General features: G+C 40.2%; 1 protein-coding gene across 1 annotated transcript in view; it reads left to right on the top strand.

Annotated features, from left to right (window-relative positions):
* The window catches only part of yap1 (Yes1 associated transcriptional regulator), a 39,239-nt gene that overhangs the window by 8,249 nt on the left and 9,650 nt on the right, over positions 1-21,340 (top strand). Inside the window, exons 3-5 of the mRNA XM_014012784.1 lie at positions 9,791-9,909; positions 10,558-10,671; positions 19,250-19,419. Coding sequence (XP_013868238.1) covers positions 9,791-9,909; positions 10,558-10,671; positions 19,250-19,419 — 403 coding nt within the window. The remainder of the gene's footprint in view (positions 1-9,790; positions 9,910-10,557; positions 10,672-19,249; positions 19,420-21,340) is intronic.

Here is a 21,340-nt window from a genome sequence, read left to right as displayed (position 1 = left end):
AAGTTAGTAAGTTAAGTAGGTTAGTAAGTTAAGTAAGGTAAGTAAGTTAGTAAGGTAAGTAAGTTAAGTAAGTTAAGTAAGGTAAGTAAGGTAAGTAAGTTAGTAAGTTAAGTAAGGTAAGTAAGTTAAGTAAGGTAAGTAAGGTAAGTAAGGTAAGTAAGTTAGTAAGGTAAGTAAGTTAGTAAGTTAAGTAAGGTAAGTAAGGTAAGTAAGTTAGTAAGGTAAGTAAGTTAGTAAGGTAAGTAAGTTAGTAAGGTAAGTAAGTTAAGTAAGGTAAGTAAGTTAGTAAGTTAAGTAAGTAAGGTAAGTTAAGTTAGTAAGTTAAGTAAGTAAGTTAAGTAAGTTAGTAAGGTAAGTAAGGTAAGTAAGTTAGTAAGTAAGTAAGTAAGTTAAGTAAGTAAGTAAGTAAGTTAAGTAAGTAAGTTAAGTAAGTAAAGTAAGTAAGGTAAGTAAGTTAAGTAAGTAAGGTAAGTTAAGTAAGTTAAGTAGCTTAGTAAGTTAAGTAGGTTAGTAAGTTAAGTAGGTTAGTAAGTTAGTAAGTAAAGTAAGTAAGTTTTTAAGTAAGTAAGTAAATAAGTAAAGTACGTACGTAAGTAAAAGTTTTATTTATATAGAGCCTTTCATAGAAATAAATTCACAAGTTGCTGTACATTCAGGGAAGGGGAATTTATTGAATTACATTTATCCCAGAGCATCAAAAACCTTGTTATTCCTATAAAATTGTAACAAATGCAATCTGTGAATATTTATGATAAATTACAAAAACATTTAAAACTGACTCACCAAGAGAGCATATTGAGTCTTTTTAATTTTTTTTATTTTTATTTTGGACCAGGGGAAGGGGATAAACATTAAACAGAGACTCGTGTTTGCTTAAAGGGACAATATTATGTGTTTTTCAGGCATATATTTAAATACTATACCATAATAAAGTATCTATGTCACCTTTAGTTGTCATTAAAATGCTGTTTTTATGCTCCGCCATGAGGAAGCTCAGCTTAAAGACACTTCCCAGGGGTGTTTCTGGTCCCAAAAGGCGTTTCTGGTCCCCACCTGTCGTTTTGCTCCTCAGCATGGCTTCCTAAAAACGCTGCAGGATTTCTCAAACATGTATGAACGAGTCGGAGCAAGGCTTTGGGCATGTTTTTGTTTTTTATGAGAGTATAACATTATAACATGATATAAAACTCAAAAAAGTTGATTTACATGATATCGCCCCTTTTAATATGGGGCGAACAAATCTTCATGTGTTAGAGTTAACATTGTTTAATTAGAAGAACTCAAACAGTGAATCTCACTTGAAAACTCGGCTCTCTCTCATGAAGAGAAGCATTTCAGTTTAGATCCTAGAGTTGCCAGTTTCTTACCTGCAGTAGATGGCAATCAGCGTGATCTCAGTTTGGAGAATCAGAAGAATTCTTGTGGTGAGTCAAGCTAACAGCTAAATAAATGTGCACTTTCTAAAATAAGTCAAACTGTGTACAGTTACCAGCTGTGTGAGTGAATTTTATTTATTGTAAACTTTTATACTGCATCACTCCTACATCTGACAGTTGTTTACGTCAACATGTTCAGGTGTTTACACCTGAGGGCTGAGTTGGAACTAGGGTTGGGCAAAATCGTATCAAGTCTAATTAATAAGCAGAAAAACTGTCAATAATTAATAATTTACACGTGACAATTACTGTAATTTGTGCCCTGTGATGACTTTTTTTTTTGTGTGAGCCCAGTGGTGGAAGGCAGCACAGAGCAACAAATGCTAACCCTACAAACTTGTTTAATCACCAACATAAACTGGAGTACGAGGAAAGCCAGAAAAGGCGAGCCAAGGCCACAACGTCAGCTACGTGCAGTTGTCATCTCTTAATCATTATAATAATTATTGGCTAAACGCCACAATTAATCACGATTAATCTTTTTTTTCTATTAATCAATATTGCCCAACAAAACAAACACAACTTTAGAGTACCCAATGGGTTTGACTAATTGATACAAGCATTATTCTCTGATTTTCCAAACGGAGATCAGTTTAACTTCCATCTTCTGCAGGTAAGATGCTGACTACTCACAATCCTAAAGTACTAAAAAAATGGTACTCGGCAACGCGGTGTCTCGACAAACACGTTGGCCTCACATTTGTTTGGATCAGAAACAAGTTTTTTTTTATTACCAGATGTTTTTTTTTTTTTAAGGTCATACATCTGGAGAACATCTGGCCCACTTCGAAGATGTTGTTTTAAAATGTAAACTTGTAAAACACTTTGTGTAGCTGGATGAAAATGTTCCTCCTAAAAGTTGCACTTGAATAAAAAAAAGCTCATTTTTAAACGTATATTTGTTTGACGATGTATGTTTTAGTTTTATGCGTGTCTTTTTTTTTAGCTAAAGAATATTATTATATTTTTCCCTTGTTGAAAACACACGAGGAGGTAAAGAAGTACAGTTTTCGACTGGGTGTAAATCAGACGCTCAGCACTTCTGGTGTCTTGCAGCTGCAGTGATTGTTCTACACGAGGGTTTGTGTTCAAGTAAGGCAAACAGGAGGAGGCCTCCTTCCAAACACCGTACAATCAAAGTGCAGATACTCGATCTGGAATAAAGGTGGCCTCGGCAGATCTGCTGGAGGAGTCGCTCTCCTATTTATAAACAGAGCTTGTCTGCCGGAGCCGTGCTGCAGCAGCAGTGAATCAGAGCCAGGGCGTACTTGTGTGGGTGGTCAGGCAGGGCGGATGGATGGGACCGGGTGGGGGGTGGGGAGTTTACCAGCCAGCAGAGAGTGCGGGCTCACATTTCACTTCGACGTCTGCTGTTGTCCTTAGAGATAAATCAACCGGAGGTGAAAGTTTTTTAAAGATACTGTTTCTCCGTGTTTATTAGGACGCTTGCGGGATTGTGCAGCGGGTCGTAACGATCGGCTTCTGTGCGTCCCAGCAGTTGGGCAGATGTCCCGCTCCCTTTAAAAAAAAAAAAAAAAAAGAGTCACAGTTTTAGGATGGCTCTGTGTTGGTGCCCTCTTTTGTGTCAGCGGAGTTAAATGGCAGCCATGTGGAGATGACTAGAAGCAGGGCCAGGAGGGACTCCGGCCCCTGCTTTTGTCCCAGCAGTGTAACACTGATCTGCATTCAGACCTCAGGCCTGTTGAGACTCATGTGAGCGTTCCCAAAATAGACCGGTGGCTGACGTGAAGTTTTGAAACATGGCCACGGAAGAGCCGAGGCTTTGTTCAAAGTTTAACCCACGTTCTTCGCACCTGAAAGGGTTCGGCTCTTTTTCAGGCTCGATAATGTAAATATTAATCATTGATTTGTAAAAGCTGGACGTGGTGCACGTTTAACTGAACAAATTGATTTTTCTTTTTCTTTGAAATGGTGGCTAAAGCTGAAATTATTAGTAGATCATTGAATTTGAAAACAATGTTTGATGTTTTCTTTAGGAAAAACAGCCAAGCTGAACCCAGCTAATCAGTGGTTGCCAGTCTTTAAAAACAGGAGGTTTATATTAGGTATTCTTCTAAAAACTGCTTTTTTTGGGCGGGGGTGGGGGGGTGGACTGTTGCATAAAAACAAAGACTGGAAGACTGTCAACAAAGTCTGTTGACCTTTCCTCCTCTTTCTTCTAGCACTTCAGTGGGGCCTTTGATTTATGGCAGCAGGGCTACAGAGGTTGGGTCACCTTGCTCAGCGCTGGGATGGTGGTTGTGGGGGGGGTCGAACTCTGAGACTGGCTCATAAACTAATGAAGGTTTCTAATTTAGACACGCCGGTGAACTCAGAGAGGTAATCACTGTTTCCGGGGCTTATTAAAGGCAGCTTTCAGAGGTCTTTTAGTTCGTGGGAAGTCAGCCCTAAGCTGAGGGGAAAGCTTTGGGGGAGAAGATATTGTTTGCCCTCAGGGGCAGGTAGAGCTCAGTGTGGATGGACACTTTAGTCTTTTCACATTTGGGTTTCTCAAAGTTTTTTTTTCCTCTTAGCCTGGTTTCCCACAATCACAGTAACTTAACTTGTCACAGATTGTGATTAAGAATGATCGTTTGTTCACCCTAAATTGATTTTTCACTTTTTCCTTAAAATCTTGTTTTAGATTTTTTTTTACACTCTTCATACTGCATGAACTCATTGGTAACATTTGTTGAGTAGTTTAGTTTCACTAACATTTGTCTTTTAGTAGTTTCAGTAACAGCTGTTGTGCTAAATATAAATCAGACACTCCTTATTTCAACAGTAGAGATGATCTTTTTTTCCCATCAAACTCATTGCAAAGTCATGAACATGAGTTTAAAAAAATAATAATGAACCAAATGACCATGGTTTTCTCCTAATAATGATGTCAAATAAGTGTAGGGAAATTTATGAATGGCTGCCTAAATGTGTTTATTTACCTCCTGAAATGACCGACGTTCGGTTCGGTTTGATACTTTAGTCTCACGGTTCGATTTTTTTTTTGATACAAAAAAAAGAAATGTCCATGCTCTTCTTAATTTACAATTTATTGAAATTAATTCTGGACATTTGTTTAACCTCATAGGTACAGTTTTTAAATGAAATGTTGCTGAAACAGCAAATTTCTCGGTGAATCTGAGCTCGACAATGCAGCCTAGGTGGAGTAGTCGAACACAGATCCACCGATCCTTCAACGCAGAGCAGAAGACAAGCTAATAAAATAAATTTTAAAAATCTGTATTGTTCCATACATATTGTGTATTGAACCTAAAACGCTGTATTGAACAAGTACACTTGGGTTTCTGAGTCAATCGTTGGCTAGAGATGAAACCGTAAATTAGCCAAAGAAATCCTTCAGGAGCTTCATGTGTTTGAACATCGTTTATCATCTTGATATTTAATCCTAACAGTTGTTTTACTCTTTCTTTCTCTTTTTCTTTCATGTTTAGCAGCAGATTGACTTTGTCATATTTTCACCAAAGTGATCCATTTGATATAGTTCAGAAACAACTTCTTTATTTATTTGACAGTTTACAATGAGCGCATTTTAAACGGAGGCTAAATCTACAGTTTCTAATTAAAACTACTATGCTGCAGTTTTAACCCTAGTGGATTTTAGGTTTGAAGTCCTTTTTTTGTTGATTAAAATCAGTAAAATTTTATCAAACATGTTATGATTGTTAGCCACTATCCAACGTTATTATTTAGTCTTCTAACATTTTAAAAATCCAGGTTCCTTTTCTACATCAAAAAGAAAAAAATTGTATAGGTCTTCTGGACGGGTTCTTCTCTAATGAAACGTTTCGTCTCTCCTCCAAGAGACTTCTTCAGTCTGAAAGTCTGAGAGACAAAGCAGCCACTGTTCAAAAGAATGTCCCAASACAGACGAGCTACATYTAATGGCCAGAACTCTGCAGTTTTCACTCATTTACAGGCCAGCGGTCACTCTTTCAGAGATGAGGATGTTCTCATTCTTGATAGAGAGGAACGTTGGTTTGAGAGAGGAGTAAAAGAAGCCATTTTTGTGAAGAAAGACCGTTCATCATTAAACAGAGGTGGAGGCCTCCGTTTTCAGTTGTCCCCCTCCTACAGTGCTGCGATTGCCAGTATCACTCCACCACCTGTTAATAATAGGTGTTAATTGGGTGTCAACGATAGCCATGTGATGTGAGTATCAGTCACATGGAGGCAGGGCTTAAAAGCCTGAATTTTACCTGAAACTCTCAGACTGAAGAAGTCTCTTGGAGGAGAGACGAAATGTTTCATTAGAGAAGAACCCGTCCAGAAGACCTATATAATATTTTTCTTTTTGATTCCTTTACCTGGATTACTGAGATGCATCAGGACACTTTTCTACATCATTAAAAATCCAAACATTGTTAAAATTCCTTTCAAACACAAATGCAACAGCAGTTTAAAGAAATACAGTTCCAGACTCCACGTTTGTCTCGTTTACTGTCAAAAAATAGTCTTTAACAGATTTAATTTTATTGTGATGTTATCCCAGCGACTTTAATGCTCCGTGAAGCTTTAAATCATAAATCCACAAATTATATTGCGTACGTTGTTTTGAATCGAACCCACATGATTTGTCACAAATGGTGCTGGGGAGACCGGCCCAGAAGCCTGTGTGAAGGCCTCATTTGGGACAACTTTGTGTTTGACAAACTTTTGCTTTATTGACCACACACAGACAAGAACCTTCCTGTTCGACTGTGGCCTGTCAGCTCGGCACACAAACAGGCCTGTGAGAAAGTCAGCCTAGTGTTTACCAAAGTCTTGATGCAACACCTCTGTTTCAGACATCAATGCCTCCACTGTCGCCAAGGGCATTTCTACAGAGAGAAAAGAACCCTCCAAGGTGGGGGTGGTAACTCCTGGGGCATCATTTTCATCTGTTCTCAGGAAAAAAAAAAGGCAAAGAAAACCTTAATTTGCAATCAATTAAACAAATCTTTCAAACTAAATGGCTGAAAAGAGGAGCTTTACTTGGTGCCGGTGCTTTCTGTATTAGTTTCCTCATTAGTAAGGACAAACCATTCTTCAAAATAAATCTTAAAGCCACAAAGGGGTCACAGAGGTCACCCAAATAATCTCTCTTGATGATGTCCTGCTGATAGAGAGGCAGCCAGGCTTCTCAAGTCAACCAGAGAAGAGGTGGTGGTCCTGGTCATGTGGCCTCCCTCAGCGCGCTCCACGCTCCTCTGCCTCAACCACCTTCCCAGCATATACTCCCTGGGTGGAGTCCCTGTGGCCTGAGGAGCCCATTTTTAACATTTTGACAACTCAGCTGTGGGAGTGTTTCATCACTGCTGCACATCCACAGCTTCACTCCCCCATTTTAAGTCAGTGAAATGTGGATTTGGACATCTGGCTTTGAAGAAGAGCAAAGTCAGCGAAGTAAATAATCAAGTCTGGCGTCGAGTCGAGCTTTGATCTGCTGGTTCGCTGGTAGCACGGCGTTCTCAGAGACGTTTCAACCGCCGAGAGAATTTATTTTTCAGTAGGTTGTAAATAGAAGAATGTGAATATCTCGTAACAGATGGAAAAACTCTCTCTTTCTTTGCCCATCAGTTTAAAAATGCAGTCACAGATGGATGACTGATAAAATAGAGATATAATGTGCAATAAAGTCCCGTGCCATCTGCCTTTGAGTTCAGTTTGAGGAAGCTGCTTTGCTGGGCTTGTGATGGATGTTCAGAGTCGAGCAGTTGTGGCTGCGGAGCTCGCGGATCATCCGCATTTCCTAACAGCAACTGGTGGCCTCCAGCCTTCCCAACAGTTGCCATGTTTCACCCACAGGAAGCGGTATACGGCTGGTCATATAGGGTTTAGGGCACCTTGATTGAATGGATTATCTTTTAGTTTTTAAAGCTGGTGATGAATTACCGGCTCTTGGTAACTAATTAACCATTTTCCTCGGTTCAGGCGTGGAGGCTCTTTGAATACGGAGCAGCGCTGAGGTTGAAGCTCTCATTAGGAGTGGATTTTATCACAGACTTTTGATTGTCTCGCAATCGCCCGAGTTTGAACTTTGGATTTGTTTATGTTCGTTCTTGTAAGCCGAGCAGCAAAAGTTGGTGTCGGAACAAAACTTAAGAGTCGGAGCAAACCTTTTGGTGGATCGTCCGAGCTCGGATTGGAAAAGAGGTTTTCCATCTATGTTTTGGAGTTTGTTGAGTTTTTTTTTTTTTTTTTTTTGCCTTGGCGTGGCACAATGTGCAGGCCTCTCATTTACCGTAAACCCTCCCAGTGCTCGTCTACCAGTCTCCTCCCACAGCCCCCCGTTATCCCCCCCGTTTATAAAATTTGTTATAGTTTCTAGGGAGGCAGTGCGCTCTGACTGTAACCAAACCTCCGCAACTCTTAGAGCTTGTAGTCTGCAGGACTGTTTTTTTTTTACACTCATCTGTTGTAGACTCCCTCTGCTCCGTGTGACCTCACTTTCGTAAGGGCCACTTTTTAGTTAAAGCACTTTTTTCCCCCTGCCTAGTTTGTGTGAGACAGAGCAAGAGGGGGGCTGGGGGAGGGTTTGGTAAGGGTTTTGGCAGCTCCTTTGATCAATAAAGCATAAACAAGAGGGGGGCTTCAGAACGGGCTTCATTGTGCCAGGGGGAGGAGTGCTGAGTCAGGCCCGCTCGCTCTCTGGCCTGGGATAGAGAGCAGACAGGCAGGATGGGATTACCGAAGCGGCCAAGAGAAACTTTTTGAAGCTCTCACTTCATCCAGCTGTTCCAAAATCTGCTCTAATGGCGCTTTAGGATCAAATGAACACCGAGCCGTGCAGAGAAATGGTGAAATAAGAATATTTTCATTAGGAATAAACTCTTACTTTTGTCCCGTCTGAGATTTGTTCACTCCAGAAGTTTTGGCGTCGCGTAAACAAGCTGCTGGAGTCTGTTTTGAAATGAGAGGGGCTGGTGACGGGGGTCTCTTAAATAGGATGGCTCAGAAAACAAAACAAAAGTGAATAGTTAGGTTTTTAGGTCGTAGCTCAGTCTGCGCCTTTGTCATGCAGGTGAAAGCTTTGTAAATGTGGCGCCAGATTGTTAAAGCCCCTGACACTCTGCAGTGTCCGAGGCGCTTCCAGGAAAAAGGACCCCCTGCATCGAGCCCTGGGACTGACCCTCCCTCAATGGAGAGGGTCCCGCCTGGGAGAGGAGGGCTTCCTGTATTAGCTTTCCATCTTAATCAAGGAACAAGTGCCAACAAAGCCCTAATTATCAATGCCTTCACAGAGTTCACACAATGCCCCTCCCACACCCCTGTCCTGTCTCTGGAGAGAGAGAGAAAATAGATGAAGCAACATTGTTTGACGCTACAATAGTTTTGAAGCCAATTTCACCTTTAATGTGTTTTTTACTGAGCAAAATTATGCTGAAAATAATTACTTCTGTAATTAATCCAAAATTTATTTAGGGATTCATACTGAGACAAACGGATTCAAATAACTTCAACTTTCTTTAATAGCATTATTTACATAAATTAAGCCTGTTTTTGTCAAAAACATGTAAAAATGTATGTTTGTAATTTGAACACGAACTATTGGAAGAAAAACTGATGTAAAGATTTCTGATTATTGTCGGCTGCTGATAGGTGAAAGGTGGGCAATAACGTGTGTGTGTTAGCAAAATATTTCATAAAACAGTGTATTGATTTTAGTGAAACTCTTAAAGTGATTATTAGGTACAGCTTAGGCTTGGGTGGTATGAAGGTATTTTGCTATACCGCAGTATTAAATTATGACAAATTTTTATTTATTTTTTGACCCGTGACTTCATGCTGCAGATGAGGAAATAAGTGCAAACTGTATCGGCACGAAGACTTTTCTTGCTAAAAGTGTGCAGGTTTGAAATGACCATGGTAAGAGTCAGATTATTTTGAAACTTAACTTTAAAAAACACGTAGTTTGACTTGTGTTCGATCTGTTGGACATAAGAGGTAAACTCATTCTATGACTCCTGTTGCCAATACCGTACACCCCGGTATTTTCTAAAAGTTGTAAAAATGAGCCCTAGTACAACTACTACTGATTTCTTCTCGACGTCGGTTCGGTTTGTTTGCCGCCACGGCTAATCCATGTTAGCAAACACATAAATGCTATACCTCAGTCAGTTTTGCATACGTTACACTCTTCCCCAGCATATAACTGCTAGGTGTGGGATCTTTCACAGTTATTTTTCCAGGTTGACTAAAACAGCTGTAACTGCTTTCCTTCTTAACATAAAATGCTTGGTTCAAAACTCTGACATAAAAGGTAGCGAGCGATATGCGTTCCTTCAAGAAATTCTGATACCTTTTTATATTTTTTGAGTTTTCTGTATTTATTTTTCCTTCTGTTCTCCTTCCAGCCACATTGATAAAACCACCACTTGGCAGGATCCTCGCAAACCTTTGCTCCAGATGAACCAGGCAGCTCCTCCCCCGTCGGTGCCAGTCCAGCAACAGAACCCGATGAACCCAGCCAGTGGTGCGTATTATAAATATATTTATATCATACAATTTCTATGCAAGCGTGTCTTTTTATTTGTTTTTGTTTGTGAGCGCTCATTTCCAAAATGAGTGCCTTCTTATGGATGGAACTGTGTTCCTGCCACATACAGTGAAATTCAGGCGTAGTCTAGTTCCTACATGTTACTAATCTGCATAACTCAGTTCTGACCATACAGCTGGAATTTGCCCCAGGTGAGGTAAGACTGAGGCAGAGCCTTACACGTCCTCTGTGACTCATAGATTAGCGTCTTACGGATGACGTTACCTCAATGCGTTCTACCTGTTAACTTGTTGGTAAATAATAAACAAAGACTCAGATGTTGACAATCAGTTTGGTTTGTTGCCACGGATGGATAACAGTGATTCACTCAAAGATTTTAAAAAATTGGACCTGGCCTTTTTGGATAATCTGTAGCCTATGTAACCTGTTGAATATCCTTTAGTGTTTGTCTCATCATGCACGTTTGATTATTGAATACACCTACAATTTACTGTAATTATTTTTTTCTTTGTAATTTCATGTGATGTTGGGATATTTAGGAAACCGTGTATTGGTAAAGACAAGTTCCTGCACCAAATGAGCTGCTTCGTATTTCCTTATGTTTGTTTGTCTGCTGTCCTCCAGGAACTCTTCCTGATGGTTGGGAACAAGCCATTACACCAGATGGCGAAATTTACTACATCAACCACAAGAACAAAACTACATCCTGGCTAGACCCACGACTCGAGCCACGCTATGGTGAGTTGGTTTTTAGGCTTTTTATTCCTTGACTGAAGAAAAAAATACCACATACTTCTGTTTCTTTAAAAAAAGAATACACAATGCAATCTACACTCTTGAGTAAAAAGCAAACAAACCACAAAACAAACAAAAATAAAAACTAAGAGAAATAATTCTATCAGAAATGTCTAAGGGTACTCCAAAAGGTTGTCTTTAGGCCAAATCTCATTTCATCCGTTCAACCCCTAACCCCTACATTTGGTGTTTTCATGCCGCTGGGTCGAAGTTTCCCAGTTTTTGGGCTAAGAGCTATGAGCTGGTTTCCAATCAGGGTGTAGGTAGTTTATGATTTAAATTTAAGCTCTGCATGAATTCCACAATATGATCTTTTTTTAAGCCATGAAGCTAAATGCTTAATCAGAAGTTTCTATTTCAAAGTTTTATAGCCTGGTAAAAACCAGCCCTTTGTTCTCCGCTTTGCTTCGTACAGAGGGTCTGGACTCTCGGCTATTGAGAAGTGATTGCTGTTCGTTCTGCCGACAACGCCAATTAACTGTCGTGGCAAGTTTATCAAGAATGCAGAAACACGTTGGAATAATGCACTGAAAATCTGCGTGTGTGGTCGTCATAATGATTTAATTCTGAGCGACAAACAAACAGAACTCAATCAGGAAACTCTGTCGGCCTGTGGCTGACACGTCAGCGGAGACAGCCAGCAATATAGCATTATGTTAACACCATGTGACAGTTTACAACCAATCACAGATCGACGAATGTACTGCCCAGCCAATCACAGGGCTCTCAGCTCAAAGAGTTTCTTATTAAACAAGAGAGGTCAATCCATCGCTGGAGTCCTGTTGTCTGGGCCAACACAGATTGACAGCCGAAAACTGGTTATAAGAAGATATGGTAACCGGACAGTGTCAAGATAGAACAGATATACATAATTAATCCATAACAATATCAAATGTTATGTTTGTTTAACAAATAATGTATTTTCACTTGCCTAAGCATTAAAACGTGTCTAGCCAAACTAGATAAATGTTTGATATAAAATCGAAATGAATTGATTTTCTGTAAACATTGGTTTGTTTGCATATTTGATTTTATCACGTTGGTTAGTTTTGTTTTCTCACGGAAGGCATTGGTTGCTTTTTGTCCTCTTCTTTGCACAAGTCACGAGACCTTGTTTCGCTTTTTATTATGAACTAAAAGTTTAACACGAAACAAACGTTGAACAAGCTTTTGGTTTTAAATAGTTTTAGGAATCCCTGCCTTTTTGAAAAGTTTCCAAAACTTTGTGAGAAACTTTGACTCTTTGCACTCGGAGCTCCGATGTGTCTTCGGAGTAGAAACAGTGACTCACTTGGCGGCACATTGTTGAAGACTGACTGGGCGAGCAATTGTTGGTCGAAAGCCGATTTCTCCAAGCACCCCACGCTCCCCACCCCACCCCACCCCACCCTCAAAATTCTCACCTAACCTTTTGTCAGCCATTTTAGAGTTGGCGCAACAGCTGAGTTAGCCATTAATCCCTCGGGCCGAGCTAAAGTTTGACAGTTGGCTTTGAGTGTGCGGCGGGCCGGGGTGGGTGAATTAGTGACAGGACTGGGTACATGTGCTGAAACGCCTCCGTGGCCATGGGAATGGGCTAATCCTCCTGCGTGTGTCACTCTGGCTCAGTTTTTTTTTTCCTTCAGGTGCCATCCTTTCATCGCAGCGGCGTTTCCCTGGGGAGCTCACCCCCAGTTTACAAAAGCAACATGTGTGAATTCTGTTCTCCCGCTTTGAGTTCGGCTTCAGATTTGAATCGAACGGGCACCTCGGGGCATTGTTTTTCTGTAAGCGATTGTGTTGCGTGCTGAGGGGAGACTGGAAAGATCAAAACAGAGCTGTAAGGGGAGTGGGGCAGCTGGGAAGGGAGATGGCGACTGTGATCGGCGGAGCTCTTTGAAGATTTATAAGTCTTGAACACACAAGGCGGCTGGGCCTCTGAGAGCGAGCGAGACTTAACTCATCGTGTGCCATAAACATTTTTATATTCTCCCAGGATAAATTTGTTTTCCATATAGTCACAGTATTTCATGTCTTAACATTGTTTCTCATGTTGTTAGCCCTTTCTCTCTTTTTAAACACTTTGACTTTGCACTTTAAATGACATATTTAAAGTGTCTGTGAGCTTTTCATTCTGGAAGGAAAACCTCATTTTATTTGTGAAGTTTTTTTTTTACATTTTTGCATGGAAATTGGCTCCTTTGCTTTGTAGGTTTCCAATTATAAGCCAGCTGCTTTGATAATGGAGGCTAATTTGAGCTTTGGGAAGAAAAGCAGCCGAGTGCCTTTAACTAAGGGTTGCTGCCGGCTGGCTTTCCCCCCCGTGTGAGGCCCTGTGAAGGCACAGCCCCGTTTCGCTCAAGCTCCAGACAGACTTGAATCTCTGCCAGGCCTCTTTATTCTGCGGTCCAACTCTTAATCTGTTCCAGACCTTTTCAGAGGGTGGGGGGAGGTAGGGAGAGACGAGGCGAAAGGGGAAGAGAGATAGAAAAAAAAAAAAGAAAAATACCGATGTATGCCTACCCTCTGAGGCCTAATGAGATGGTGAGCTCTGAGCTGTAAACATACAGTAAGTTTAAAGGGAAAAAAAGGATGTTCTAATGTAGACAATGTGTGTTGTTTCCCCTCATATACTGTAAGAAGAGAGGAGCAGCAAAGAAAATTATGACTTAACAAAACTGTCTCCCTCCAGAAGTTTTGTTTTAAGCCTCATATTAAAGCAGGTTTTGGTTCCCCTAAAACGGGTCTGCAACCTTTACAATCAAAAGAGCCAATTGTGCTCCTTGTCTCACTAATAAAATGTGTTCAGAGCTGCAAAACAAGCTACAACTGTGATTATCAACTGGTGGTCCGTGGGCCTTTTCAAGGCCTTTCCGGGAACCTTTACGGTCAGTGGAGGTGACATTATAAAACAAACAAAAATTATTATTATTATATTATTTATTATTAAACACATCAGGACAAATAAAAATACCATATTCATGTAAACAAGAAAAATACCGTATGTAGTTTATACAAATTTTCATTAATATTTATGTAAACAACAGGCTAGCTATTAGTTATACAAACAACAGGCTAGCATGAGCTAACATGTTTAACTTTTTGTATTAGTAGTATTGATCACATATTTGCATTCAAATTGATTTCTGTTGTGAGTATAAACAACAACAACAACAACAACAACAACAAAATGAATTCTGTTATGTTTGGTCACATTTCAAAGAGCCACTGCAGAGGGACCAAAGAGCCACATGTGGCCCCAGAGCCGCAGGTTGCAGACCCCTGCCCTAAAAAAAACATGAGTCCAGAAAAATCTTTCACTTGAAACTGTAAGAACCTAACTTGTTAAGACTTTTTCACTTAAAGGATATATTTTTACTGACTTTTTAGCACGGGTGAATATTAAGGTTAGCCTGGCCCTTGCCTTCCTGCACAGTTCTGCTCAATTATAGTTTCCCTTCCATCTGGGATTTCTCCCGTAGACAAGGATTTCTTCAGTAGAATTTCAACCGGGCCAATCGGTGAACAGAAGGAGTTGTGAATGACGCTGATTTTTCTGTGCCGTTTTAGTCTGCCTGTAGTTTAACAATGGCAGCGGAGGAAGTAAATGAAGCGAGTTCGTGTTGACATGGCTTCCAAATTCAATCAAATTTGTCTCACAAAGTCTGCAGCACTAATTTACAGCCATCTCGTTCAGCTCTGTACTTCTCTCTTCCCAGTCGAGGATGGTTGTTTACAGCACACACAATTTTTGGTTAGCTTCTTAGCTTAGCTTCCTTCCCGGTCGAGCTAGTGCTCTACATATGGCCAAATGTTAACGATTGGGTAAATCAGGTCCAATCATTTTAAACTTCAACAGAGGCCACGCCTCCAGCAAGAAATCACTTCTTAATAGCTGGGAGTCCAGACCCTCTGTACGAAGCAAAGCGTAGGACAAGGAGCTGGTTTTTACTGGGCTAATTAGGGGAGCAACGATACTGAAAATTCACGATTTAGTTTGGTTCTTTACTTTTGTCTCGTGGTTCAATACAAATAATTTTCTATGCCCTTCTTAACTTGTAATTAATTATGAACATTTGTTTAACCTGCTGAAACAGCAAGTTTCTCAGTGGGTCTGTGCTCGACAATGCAGCCTAGGTGGAGTAGTCGAACACAGATCCACTGAGCCTTCAACACAGAGCATCTTCAGAAGACAAGTTGAAAATGAATAAATAATAAAATAAATTTAAAAAAATCTGTATTGTTCAAAACATAGTGTGTATTGAACCTAAAGCACTGTATTGAACGGTTCCATACAGATACATGTATAGTTGCACCCCTAGTGAATAGATTTCAAAACTAAACAATATAAAAGTTAAACATAAATAATCTTGTGCTTCCCAAATACGCCCATTAATCTTGGTATTCTTGGCTTTATTCAGGCCTTTGAGTGCACGATGATAAATTTGTTCAATCTCAGTTTCTCCTCAGGCTTATCAAGATGCAGCAAACACAATCCCTCCCCGAGAGGCCTTTTTATTTTCAAACTTGTTAAGTCGACAAGATGGCAAATATTTACTAAACCTTCAAAGGTGCTGTGCCCTGGTCACACTGAGAGCTCCCCACTGCTGGCACGCCCTCTTTACCTGCCCCAGGTGATCCTGCGGTGTGGTGTCTGCCAGAGATGGGGCCTGATAAGCGCTTGTGTTGATGGGTGTTGCGGGGGTGCGTGAAGAAGACAAAAGGCAGACAGTATTAGCTTGTCTCTTATCAGCCGGGCCCACCAGCAGTCACCACCTGTATGTGCTGCGGATTTAAACCGCCGCCCCCTCCCACCTAAACCACACAAGCGTGCTCACGCTAACACGAAACCCGTGTCTGAAGTCGCTGCGTTTAAACCAGCATTCCGGCACTGAAAGAAAACTTGTCCTTTCTCACTCTCAGATGTAATTCCCTGCCTTCATATCACTACTTTGTACATAGTTCCCTGCAGTCACATTGATAATTGTTTAATGTTTTGTCTGGGAGGGAATCCTTGACTTGGCGGTGTAGCAGAAAAAATTCCACTTAATTTTAATTTTGGTTTTAGACCTGGTTTTGCTCCTGATCCGCTAGCTAGCTAGCTAGCTTTGGAGTCAGCCTCTGCATATCTGGTGAACTCCAGGAGTAAACGCTTTCAAACTGCACCACAGTCCAGGATAACTTTGTGATGAGTATTTTTTTCAAATAAATCAAAGTTGGAATAGTAATTGTTAAAATCTTTAGCTTTTTCTTTCAGTTTATTTACAGTTCCTCCCCCGAGCCTTAACAGACCCACAGCTGTGGACGAGGCCCAACTCCATCATGACAACAGTTAATGGTGCCCTGATGCCGGGGGAGATCCAGCCTCAAAAAGGCCTCGCTATCTGTGAAAGATAAGAAACAGAGAGAAGAAACAAACTCCTCTCTTGCTTCGCTGTGTGTGTGGGAGAAGAGGATGTGTGTATGTGCTGGGGTGGGGTAGTTGCGGCGAGGCAGTGCGGACGAGCGGGGCGGGGAGAGCGGGACAGGGTGGGCCCACCAGAGCTTCCCAGGGAGAGCTCTGAGCCACGGTTCATTCAGCTCCTGCAGGAGTGTAAACAGACAGTGATTGATTGAACGTTGATGAGAAAGGTGGCAGGGAGGGCAGAACAGTGCAGATCCTGCATTTATAAGAAAAAAATGCTACTTCTGTGACTCGGTTGCCTCTACAAGCAAACCTTATTGGTTCCGTTACTGTCTTTTCTTTCTCTACTAGCATGTGATCTTCTTCACATGCGCACATTAGCTGCTGTGTACTTGTGTTGTTTAGAGCCGACCCCCTCCTCATTACAACTGAGAATAACAAAGATTTCTCAGCTGTGTTTTTTTTAAATGCAAACACATGTAGTTAGCTTGCTAATGCGCAATGCAGTCATTTGTTGTGCTAAAACAGAAGCATGCTAACAGCAGTGTTTACATAGCATGACGTCGGCCTAAACTAATTGCATTTCTTTTCCTTTTTTTAATCACTTAACACGGAACCGTCAAGTCTAGAAGAGGAGGCAGGCAGTCTGGAGGGATAATCTGCTGCTTGTTTCAAAAAGAAACAGAATGCCTAATGAAAGGATAAGTCACGACTGATGCAATGTACAAAAGCAACAAAGCCTGTCTTAGTCAGTGTGTGGGCAAGGATCAGGTCTTACTGGAATACTTGCTTCAGATAGAAAACTTCTGCCGGGACTTCTCGTCCCACACAACCTGCTGCACTGGCTCTCCTCTTGTACAAGTTCGCCCTGTTGACAAGCGCTCGGGCTGTTAAACTTGTTATGTCATTGCTTCAGTGCAGCCAAGTTTGAAAGGAAAGTGTGCTTCTGGAGGTGCTGGTCTGTTCATCATATGGCAGAGATGAACATTGGGTTTATTAAAAGCTACGTTGTTATAGCTTCCATAAAAAGTGTTCAGTTTTTTTATTTTTATTTTTATTTTTTTTTGAGAAGTTGCTTATTTTTCTTTTAGTTGCGCCATTTAAATTTCCTTCCTGGTTTGGATACTTTTAACGCAGGGGTCTGCAACCTGYGGCTCTGGGGCCACATGTGGCTCTTTGATCCCCTCTACAGTGGCTCTTTGAAAATGTGATCAAACATAACAGAATAAATGTTTTTTGTTTGTTTTTATACCCACAACAGAAATCAATTTGTAAGCAAATACGTGATCAATACTACTAATGCAAAAAGTAAAACATGTTAGCTTATGCTAGCCTGTTGTTTACTTAGATAATCCAGCTTTTGTCTTTTTCTTAAATCCATCAGAATTACTTTTAAAGAATATAAAATCTACATAATAAGAATTAGAAAAAAATAAGCCCGAATAATTCCGTTGTACAATTTTTTATGAAATTGCGTATAAACTATATAAAGTATTTTTCTTGTTTGCATGAGTATAGTCTTTTTAGCTGTCCTGATGGGTAAAATAATAATAAAAAAATAAAATTCGCAATACATTTTTTAGTTTTATGATGTCACCTCCGCTGGCCGTAAAAGTTCCCGAAAAGGCCTTGAAAAGGCCCACAGACCACCAGTTGATAATCACAGTTGTAGCTTGTTTTGCGGCTCTGGATGCATTTTATTACTGCGTCAGTAGCAGAAATGGCTGCTTTGATTGTAAAGGTTGCAGACCCCTGCTTTAACACCATAGGACAGGGCTATTCAACTAAACTGCTCCAGGGGTCACACTGCAGGCCAACAGCTGAGGGGCCAAACATCCAGCAATTAAAGTCATTATGTAAATAAACCAAGTATTACAAACATCTGTTACCTTTTGATTTAGTTTATTTTGCTGCGTTTAATCTTGAATACAACATACAGAACCCTATATAATAAAAGTAGTGATAAATAAAACAATATTAAAAACAAAAATACCACATTAGGCCTCCTATTTAACGCAAATAATATTTTAACTTGCCAAATTTTTTAAATCAATTTTATTTTCACTTTAATAGTTTTATCTTCAGCTGCTTGTAGTTTTAACTGTCTTGGATGCTCAAAGAAAAGTTTTTTTACAAACTTCTAGCCAAGATTCTGATGTTTCTCTAACTTAAAGAACTTATATGAATTAAATAGGGGTGTAAGAAAATATCGATACACTGAAATATCGCGATATTTCATTTCCCGATACTGTATCGATATTCTAAAGCCCTGTATCGATTTTTTAATTAAGGTTTAAAATGTCAACTTTCCTGCCAGCCGTTTATTTTTATGTTGTAGTTCAGCCTCTGACCACTAGTTGGCAGCAGTGAGCCAGCCATTTGGCTCCTCTACCTCTTGAGGTAGAGGCTATTGTTAAGTGTTGGGTGACCATATTGTAAATTAATATTAAAAACTAAAAGCTGCAAAAAATATATTTTCAAACTATTTATTGGCAAATTTAGTCTAATAATTGAAAACATGGATGAAATATGAAACAAATAAAATAAAACACATATAAAGCAGAACACAGCTAAATGTATCAAAAGCATGTCTATGTAATATTAGAATTTTCTGAGACAATGAATTTTAGTTTTTAATTTTTTCCCCCTGTAAGAGGTTTTTATTTAATAGAATTTTTGGACCAAAAAAATCACAATATATCACCTTGCTTACAGTATCGCAATATATCGAGATATATCGTATCGTGACCCCTCTGTCATGATATGTATCGTATCGCCAAATTCTTACCAATACACAGCCCGAGAATTAAAGTAGAAAACCGGGGTTTGGGATTAAGAGATCAATGAACTAACTGGCGGGTCGAACTTTGCTCACTTGCGGGCCTCCAGTTGAATAACCCTGCAGTAGAAGTTAAAAGAAAATGACAAATCTTATCTTGATCTTACCCTAGTTGTTTTCTGAATAGAACTAGTTTTATCTGTGTCAAATCATACGACGGCGATAAGACTGTCACACAACACCATGGTTGTTTTCCCTCCTCAGCTTCTCGCGTGTGCGCTCTCTCGACATATCGCACCGCGTCAACAATTAATACGCGGCGGGGTGTCAGATTTGAACGGGTGTGTTTCTTTTCGCAGCTCTGAACCAACAGCGGATCACGCAGAGCGCTCCGGTGAAGCAGGGAGGCCAGCTGCCTTCCAGCCCTCACGGCGGAGTCATGGGAGGAAACAACCAGTTGAGGCTGCAGCAGATCGAGAAGGAGAGACTCCGACTGAAGCAACACGAGGCGCTTCGGCAGAGACCGCAGGTCAGGCCTCACACTTCGGCTCTATTTGGGGGAAAAAAGTGTCGGCCTCAAAATATGCACTCGTTAAGGAGGAAAGGAGAGAAAAAAAACGTAAAATCAGTGCATGTTCCTTTAAAACAAAAACCAGAAGAGTGAACTCCAGTGACTCATATGTTAAACGATGGCAGCAGAGATTGTTTTTAAGCCTGTAATTCTTCAATAGGCCCCGCGATGACTCATGAGCTGCTTTGATCAGCCTTTATTGTTCAACCAGCCTGTCATGAAGCTCTTTGAGTCATCCATGGTAATTTTATCACTTCCTGACAGCGACTAGTCGGTGCCGCCCACATAGGGTAGTATCGCAGATCCGACTGGTTTACTCAAGACTGTGTCATAACAGCAGAAACTGAGCTTTATGATTATGAATGAGTCCCGGAGACTGTGTTTACCCTGCCATTCACATGGGTTGTTTAAAGTTCACGGTGTAGGAAATGACCTGTGTGTGTGTGTGTGTGTGTGTGTGTGGACACGCACCAGGCTGTAAAGAGAAGCCTACTATCTAAGCTTACTGAAAGTCCACAGAGATTATGTGCTTCAGGTTTGAGCAACCGGATTTTTGTCAAATTGTTAAGAAACTTTGAGGAAGCCAAAGATTTCAGTGATGAAACCAGAACTGAGGATGATAAAAACATATTCAAGTAAACCCAAATTGTTTGAATGCGGGGAGATTGAAACTTCCTGATGAATTTCCCTCCAAATAGTAGAAAGAAAGTGCGGAACGTCTCATTTAAACATAAAGTATTCAAACAGGTTCATTCTGATTTATAATGAAAAATACATGAATAGGAGAGGCCTGCAGACCAGGATGTTGAGGCTGAAACACAAAGCAGGTAATGAACTGGATTTCACTCAAGCCGTGAGTTGTATCTTCTCCTTATTTGGATTAAGGAAGTAATAATGTAGGTTGGGAGTTCATTTCTAAAATACCAGTTTGTTTATTTTTAATCATAGTTTGTTCATAGATCCATTTTACGAGTTGACCTTGAATGACTTGTTGGCTTGTGGAACAAATGATCAGTTTAGCGTCTCACTCTCTATGACAATGATAGTCCGCTTGATTGACCAGAAATTGTATTTACACCCAGAAAATAAATTCATGGTACTTGGAAATTGGCCTGCCATGTTCAGACCTTTGTCCTTTGCAGCACAGTTATTGTGCTTTTTATTAATACTGATGAACGGTTTTGATCTCGTGCAGCTAAAATCCTTCGTACACACTTAGGAATGAGCTTTTTAAGCAAAAAAATGTCTTTAAATTCATTAGTAATTCTTTAAATGTTCTTCAAATATCTAACACCGGCAATCAAACTTTCCACTTTATAATCCTTTAAAAGGAAACCATAGGAATAGGAAGATTAAATGTTGAATTATTCACTTTTAGTATCTGAAATGAGCTCTTGAGCTCAAAACAAGGCTGTTAATAATGCCAGGAACCGAATATTTTAGGTGGTTTTCATGATTAGTAAGGAAAGTGAGTGAATTTTGATGGAGCTGAGGTTTATTTTATTTTATTTAATTTTTTTTTGTTTAACTTTTTGTTCTTTGGGAAGCAGCAGAATTGTTTTCTGGTTTTTAGCTCAGACTCATCTGAATCCAGAATGTGTTTGGAGCACACAGTTAGGCCCAACAGGGTTTTATGTTATAGGATCGTCATTCTCAGAGGTGGCATCTCTATTTGTTTACGGGTTTCATGCAACCTTGCTTTGAAGTTTCTGCCCATCGCTGGTTTCTGTCAGTGTCTTACTAGATAAATCCAGTGTTTCCCCTAGGAAAATGGTCTTGTTTTACAAAAACATAAATTTACCTGACTCACCTGCAATTATGGTAATAAATTTACACATACATGAATATTTAATTGCCTAACTACATCCTAGTTAAGGAC

The sequence above is a fragment of the Austrofundulus limnaeus genome, unplaced genomic scaffold (assembly GCF_001266775.1).
Source record: "Austrofundulus limnaeus strain Quisiro unplaced genomic scaffold, Austrofundulus_limnaeus-1.0 Scaffold94, whole genome shotgun sequence".
NCBI classification, from domain to species: Eukaryota; Metazoa; Chordata; class Actinopteri; order Cyprinodontiformes; family Rivulidae; genus Austrofundulus; species Austrofundulus limnaeus.
Note: the sequence above shows the minus strand (reverse complement) of the source record. Positions and strands in the feature narration are given on the sequence as shown.